Source organism: Asparagus officinalis, chromosome 3 (assembly GCF_001876935.1).
Source record: "Asparagus officinalis chromosome 3, Aspof.V1, whole genome shotgun sequence".
Taxonomy (NCBI): domain Eukaryota; kingdom Viridiplantae; phylum Streptophyta; class Magnoliopsida; order Asparagales; family Asparagaceae; genus Asparagus; species Asparagus officinalis.
The window spans coordinates 3,534,194-3,541,393 of NC_033796.1; the positions used below are offsets into that span (position 1 = coordinate 3,534,194).

Sequence of the window (7,200 nt, forward strand, 5' to 3'; positions counted from 1 at the left end):
CGCGTGGATGTGTGTGTTATACATTAATTGTCACCAACTTTTGTTGATTTCTCTTTAATTATAACTTCTTGTAGTTTTCTTATGTACCACTTCTTTTCCTTAATCCGTCAGGTTGTTACCATAATTTTATGACCCTTTTTTTGTGTTTCCAACCGTTTGCTTTTTTTCTTTCTTACTTATACTTCTAAAGCTGTCAAGTATTGCCTGTTAATTCAGCTAGCGAATGGTTATTATCATAGGGTGTTCAATGCTTGGTTTTAGAGTTGTGGCTGGTCCCATGGTTGTAATGTTGCACCACATGTTATTCTTGTTATTTACACCTGATTTGGAGTTTTGTGCTACTTGTAAATCATGATTTGTTATGTTTCCTCTTTTGTGTATAAGGTTGTCTTGTCTTACAGTAGGACTTTTAAGTCTGTTTTTTTTATTTCATATAATTCATAATCCTTTATTTTGTTCATCTTTTTTTAATGCTAATTTTTTTTTTGGTAGCTTGCTAAGGTCATCGGGTGTTGTTACTGTGGATATCATTTTAGGACTTAGTGATCGACAATTAGCTTGAACTTGAATCGTGATGTTGACTATTTGGTTTTCAGGCATTGTGTTGTAAGCTGAAATAACTCCCTTCAGTATTTGTTTTACAATTAGTTAGTTTCTGCTTTGTTTTCTTACACTTTCTCTCTGATTATTACTGTTTTTGTTTGTGGTTAAGTTGTTCTACTACTACCATTACTACTATCCTTTTGTCTCCTGTTTGTTTCATTATGTTGCTCCATCATCATTTGCTCTCGAGTCTATGGTGGTTCTTTATCTGCTTGTCATCTAGCATCAAGTTTTGATCGGGATACATTCTTTTCACATAACCTTGACACCCAAACTGGATGGTCAGGATGGCAGCTGCTTGTAGTTTGGTCAATATTTCACCTTTTTAATTTAGAGCTTGCGCTCTACAACAACTGGCCCTGGGTAAACTTTAGATGATGATGGTGACCATGATAAGGATGGTCTTTATGAGTCTATATGAGTGCAGATATTTTGTAATTTTTTTTGTCATTTATCTGCGTACAGCAATTGATGTGGAGACAGGTGACTAATGAACAATCTTTTTTGTTGCCATTTTGCAGGGAGCTGCTCGGATTTCAGTATCTGTTCCTAATGTTGATGAAGGAAACTTGAAAGGTCAAACTCTGGAGATCACAGTCCAATCCTTATCTGAAACTATTGGAAGTCTTAAAGAGAAGATTGCTGGTGAGGTCCAGCTTCCTGCCAATAAACAAAAGCTCAGTGGCCGTGCAGGTTTTCTCAAGGATAATCTGTCACTTGCTTATTACAACATTGTCCCGGGTGAAACACTGACTCTTGCCTTGAGGGAGCGTGGTGGAAGAAAGAGATGAAATCTCATTTGAAAGGTCTCCAAGGATCATTTTGCAGCAAGTTGTGGTTCTGATGAGAACATTATTCTAGAAATTATGTTGGTCAATGCGTTGGCGCAAAATATTTGGACTTGTATAATGAGGATCTCTGAACTTATATTTTTATGTTTTGAACTGATAGAGATTTATGGTTCTTAATGCAGATTTGCAATTTGGGTCCATTTCGGAAGCAGGTTGACAATGGCTGATCTGTTTCTGTTGGCATGCTTCTGCCATCTTCTGTTTTTATTTAGTTTTAAATTTTATTTCATTACATTATAAATGAAATGGTCCGGAGCTTATTAAATTTCTAATTTTTAAATTTTTGAATTTTAATCTTTCTTTCTTTCTAGTTCATGTATAACAGGTGTTGCTTTCAAGAAGGCATTCTTGTGAGGTTTGTGTTAGAATCATAAAAAAGATTTTATCAGAAGTTCCTTTTGCATTATTTTCTGACATTTGTATTTCACGATGAAGCAGGTAGAGCTGGATTTTTTGTGCATATCTTGATTGTTCCAGTGTTTGCATATTAATGTCAGATATTTTGAATATATGATGTGTTGATGAAGTAGATTTTTTATTTGACATTGGTTTTTTATTTCTTTTTTGTCACTTATCTGCAGGATGATCTCATAACTAGTTTGATTGGTGATTCTTTTCCTGTATGCATGTTTAATGCCTCGACCTTTAATTACTTATATGGGTAAAAAAATTGCTGAAGTGGCTTCTAATCTTTTTATGCTAGGAAACTTCATAATGTGCTGAGCTCACCGTCCATCAGCTGTGATTTCTTCTTGCTGTTAAGGTATTTCTTTCGCCTTGGATTGTCAGGTTTATGTTTGAGGCTGTGATATGGCTTTCTTTTTTAATGCTAAACTGTTGATTATTGAATAAAGATATTGAGCATATAAGGAACTTCTAATTCTGATATTATGACCTATTCAGTGCATATCAGCTAATTACTTCCCCATATGTTTGCTTTGCCTTCAGTTTGTTCGAATGACGCTAAACACCCTCGAGTATATGAGCTTTATAGTAGATAGTTTACCATTTTTACAATCTTATTTGCGCATAAAGATTTAAATTTTTTAGTTATTATGAATCCAAATTCTTCCACCAAATTTGGAAGTACTTGATGCATATTTGTTATTGAATCACATTGGATAGGAGAGCCTCATGATTTACTCATGAGGTAAGATATTGAATATTGAGGAGGGACCAAGCAAATTGGCCAAACGCATACTGCAGTGAGTTTAGGATGATGCTTGATTCCTTTTCCTGGAGTAAAACATGAAAGATTCTAGCAAGATAAGCTGTGGACCAAGCAAATTGGCCAAACGCATACTGCAGCATGTTCAGGATGATGCTGGATTCCTTTTCCTGGAGCAAAACATGAAAGATTCTAGCAAGATATGCTGTGGAACCACCTCTTTTTTCTGGGAAAGGTATAGTGATCTTAGGTGGATATTTTATGTTTACATCCAACATTTTTGTATTAATATCAACACAGCTGTGATATATTAGAAATATTTGTTTTTGTCTCCAAGACTGGTGAAAGTCTCCAGTTACCTGGTCTATGGCATTAACAATGCATGAAAAAGATGTCTGTCTTTGGATCGCTGCACGTATTCCCATCCATTAGTCTATTGGTCGACATAATTTTGATGAACCATTATAGCGGTGAACTGTGACCACTAAGTACTTCGCTTATGGCTGAGGATGTGTACTCATGGACTTAGGCAATAGTATTATTGCCTGGACTTGGTGTCCATCAGGGTATGTTTTTGTTGTATGCAGTATGAGTCATAGAGAGATGAAGGGGGATAGCTGTAATTAGGGCTGAATTTTTTTTTTGTATCCGAGGTAATATCTGTATTCGTATCCTAACGGATACGTATATGGTTACTAAAATTTATAACCGATTGGACATGGTTACGGATATGGTTATGTAGTGAAATATCCAGAGTTGTATCCAAAATATCTGAATACATATTGCTCATACTGTTGCAACAGTTTTAATCCTTAGATTAATGTATTTGAGGTTAATTTTGATGATCAAGATACCTAATCTTAGCTTTTTAGATATAACGAACATATTAATGAACTTTACTGTACCACATGGACTATATTTTTTCAATATTATCTAGTTTTCTCATATCAATTTTGTATCCGCACGCATAACCCCTTACATATCCGTATCCGTATCCGATTTTAGCGGATATGAATATGAATTTTCCATACGAGGTATATTGGGATCCATATTTGTGATGGTTAAGCGGATATGGATATGGTAAGTATCATATTTGACCCGTATCCAGACCGAATGCACCCATAGCTGTAATACACTATCACAATTCACAAGCTTTCGATATTTCTTTCTTGTAATCTGAAACAAGGCGTACCGCAAGCATAGTCAAATCCAAGACTTGGATTAAGCAAGTTTTTACCGGAGGAGGTACAGTGCAGAGTGAGCTATTTTGGAAATTATACTAAGGTGATAAAGGGGTCTGAGAGTTTTAGTATTGGCCCGTTAAATGGTAAAATTGTTTTCATACAATTTGGGGTGGTCTAAGTGTTCTGTATAAGAAAGTGTCAATTGGCTTAATAAGAAAGGAGCATTGACTGTATTGACGATGACTAGAAGAGATGAGTGTTAACTAGGAGATGCTGAATGCAAATGTTGACTGTATTGACAATGGCTACAAGGGTCAAGTAATTTAGTTATCAGTATGTTTAGTAGAAATCTTTTAAAACACAAACCTTTAGTTACGGGTGAACTATAATTAAATCATGGAGTGTCCAGTTACTGTACAATCGCTTGGTCAATACTTCGGTGTACAGGATCGACAGCATGTAACACCCTTCAACTGTATGCTTGGTAACCAATATCCTGTTATGACTTGCCAACATGCTTTCAGTTTGCACCGACGAAAGTGTGAATATAATCTGTAAATCTTGTAGGATACCGTGCTTATTTTTGAAAAAAAAGACGTGCTTGATTAGACCATTTACCATTTTGATGATCAAGCTAGAAATATTCGTCGATTAGAAGCACTTGGCAACTGCGAATGCTCAATACCAAGGGCCATCAACCATGCGAGCTTACTCGCGAGCAGCTTTCATTGGGCTTGACATTTAGTTTGCTCAGACCTACTTGTTTCGACGAACCAGGCGCTGTCTCGCTCAAGTTTGGCTTGTTTATACCTCGAACAGAAAACTTTGATGCGAGTCTAAGCGAAACTTGATGGAGGTAGAGGCAACAGGTATGATAACGCTTAACGGAGGAGGTGTCCCATAACAGATTTATGTGGATTTGATTCATCATGTTGACCCAAATTCATGAATAAAAGGCTTTTGGGTATTGTAGACTTAACGTTTTTATTTGTGCAACTTGAGCTCATGCGAACAATAACCCTCCAGACTCCTAAGCAGGAAATATTTCTGAACGAAATTTTGATGATTAGATGTCCTACAGGGATCCGATTCATCTCTCTTTGGGTTTGGTTGGTTGCTTTAGAGTTATCAACTCATTCTAGCTGCCAGTGGAATATTAATTCTTAATCTGAAAGAAACCAAAATTGATTTTTAGTTTGAGAAGAAACTGATCCCCTTTTTATAGAGAAGAGTATCCCCGTATAAGTTGGCCTTCTTTATTTTAGAAAATGAAGGTTGGGAAGAGGCCTTCTGAAGACTGGTAGTTTTCCCATACCAATAAGATGAATTGCTCTTTGATTTTCTGTTAATAAAATAGTAAGTTATCTCTCCATTAGAAAGAAAGAAAAAAAGAGCTCGAACACGTATCTTCAGAAACTGCTGAAGTATCATAACAAAACAAGTTCACTAAGGTCTCATCAGAACCACCACTGCTGAAGGTGATCTACACTATAAATAGAGAAGTTGTAATGCCAAACTAGCCTTCTAACCGCTCGTGAATGGTATAAATCACCTCTTTCTATAGTGTATTCTGATATAGGGGCGGGCGTGGGTTGGGCTGGACCCGGTCCGTCCGGTTTAGGGTAGGGCCGGGCCAGACCCGAGACCAACAATGTCAGAGTGGATCAGACTTACTTCTCTGATCCTGAGTCTGGAACTGGACCCACTCGTCTATGACCCGCCTAAGTGCACATCGGGTCTAACCCGGCCTACGACCCGTGAGTCGTGGGCCAGCCCATAAGTTTTTCGTCCAACTTTTTTTTTCCTTTTTTATTATATTAAACTTGTATTTATAATTATAAAATTATTTCTAATTTATTTTTTAGTAATTTAAACTTGTATTATACTATTTCTAAAGTTGTATTAACTTTTTAATATTTTCAAGGAGACAACAACGAGCTTAAAGATCGCTGTTTTATTTTTTAATGGGCCAAAAGGCCCACGTGCCGAGACATATAGCATTTTGGGTTTATTGGCAGCTAGATACACCGCTAAGGAGGCTAAATAACAGCTAGCGCTAACAAAAATATATCATGAGCCGGGTCGGACGTGGACCGGCGAGCATGGGTCAGACCTACTTCTCTGACCCGAGTCTGGGGCTAGACCCGGCCCGGCCCGTGACCCGAATATATCATGGGCCAGGCCCACTACGAGCTGAGCCAGATCGTGACTCATGCGGGTGGGCCTGTTTAGCCCTCGGGTAGACTCGGCCCACACCCAACCCTATTGTGATAGAATCCTTATTAAAAAAATATGCAAATTAGTTATCAAATTTGTATATAAAAAACAAGTCAATAAGAATTAAACAATCTTTTAAAATAGAAGATTTTTTTCATTTCAATTTTATTGTACTTTCAAAATCACCGAAAATAAAAAAAGAAATTGATCCGCAAATTAAAGTGTTTACTAGCTAGTTCTCCAAACCCGTCTAAAGCAAAATAAAATAAATTTCATAAACGATGCCAATTATAGTTGGAATAAATCTCAATGTTGGTAAGAATAATAATGTGTTCTCCTCTCTCATATCAAAATATCTTACAGTTAATAAAGAAAGCTTCTGGAGTTGGGATACATGTCATATATTTTGGAAAGATATATGCTTACATGTATATATATACCCATTTACCATCACTTTTTTCAGAACAACTAATACACATTCATCAAATTACTAGCTCCGTATTCAGAGAAAATCTTTCCAAACAACTATCTGGGTCAATGAGAACAAAGAATAAAAACATAAAAACCGAAATTTTTCGATTACATATATATATACTCTTAATTTCTAAGAATCCATTGTAGTTGGAGAGCAATTATCATGTACGCAAGCCAATACATCTCCATAATCTCTAGAGATTGTAAAGGAATCATACACTTCGCCATCGTTGCTCCTCTCATACTCAAAAATAAGAGATGGGTGATCGAAGGCCATTGGCTTTTTACAAAACCGTAGTTAGAGAGTCTACAGAGAGACCAGCGTGTTTTGCCTATATTGTGATATCTATCAAAAAGAAGAGATGATGAAGTCGGAAAGATGGCTGCCTCCGCCTCCGGAGACGACGGTAGTGGGATTTCTCTGTACTCACACATTGGTTCTGCATTCATGGCAAATGTTAAGAGATAAAGACTACTGTAACATGCAGATAAGGATGAGACATGCATGTACAACTTTATCGATCCTCAACTCTTTTAGTATCGCACATGACCAGGTAGTGTTTTGTTTGTCGAGAAAGCATGTAATCATGTCAATCTTCCAAGGTGGTGCAGGAAACAGAGTGGAACTATAAAAGGGAAAATTTCAACACACATATTTCAATAACAAACAGAAAAAAATTATAACGTTGAGGAATAACAAAAA

General features: G+C 36.6%; 1 protein-coding gene and 1 long non-coding RNA gene across 2 annotated transcripts in view; both read left to right on the plus strand.

Moving 5' to 3' along the window:
- Nucleotides 1-1,594, plus strand: part of LOC109832678 (probable splicing factor 3A subunit 1) — a 4,225-nt gene extending 2,631 nt beyond the window's left edge. The window contains 1 exon segment of the mRNA XM_020400080.1: nucleotides 1,125-1,594. Coding sequence (XP_020255669.1) covers nucleotides 1,125-1,394 — 270 coding nt within the window. The 3' untranslated portion in view covers nucleotides 1,395-1,594.
- LOC109832679 lies at nucleotides 1,991-2,958 on the plus strand. The gene is made up of 2 exons (XR_002244844.1): nucleotides 1,991-2,217; nucleotides 2,580-2,958. It is a non-coding gene; the product is annotated as an uncharacterized LOC109832679 (long non-coding RNA).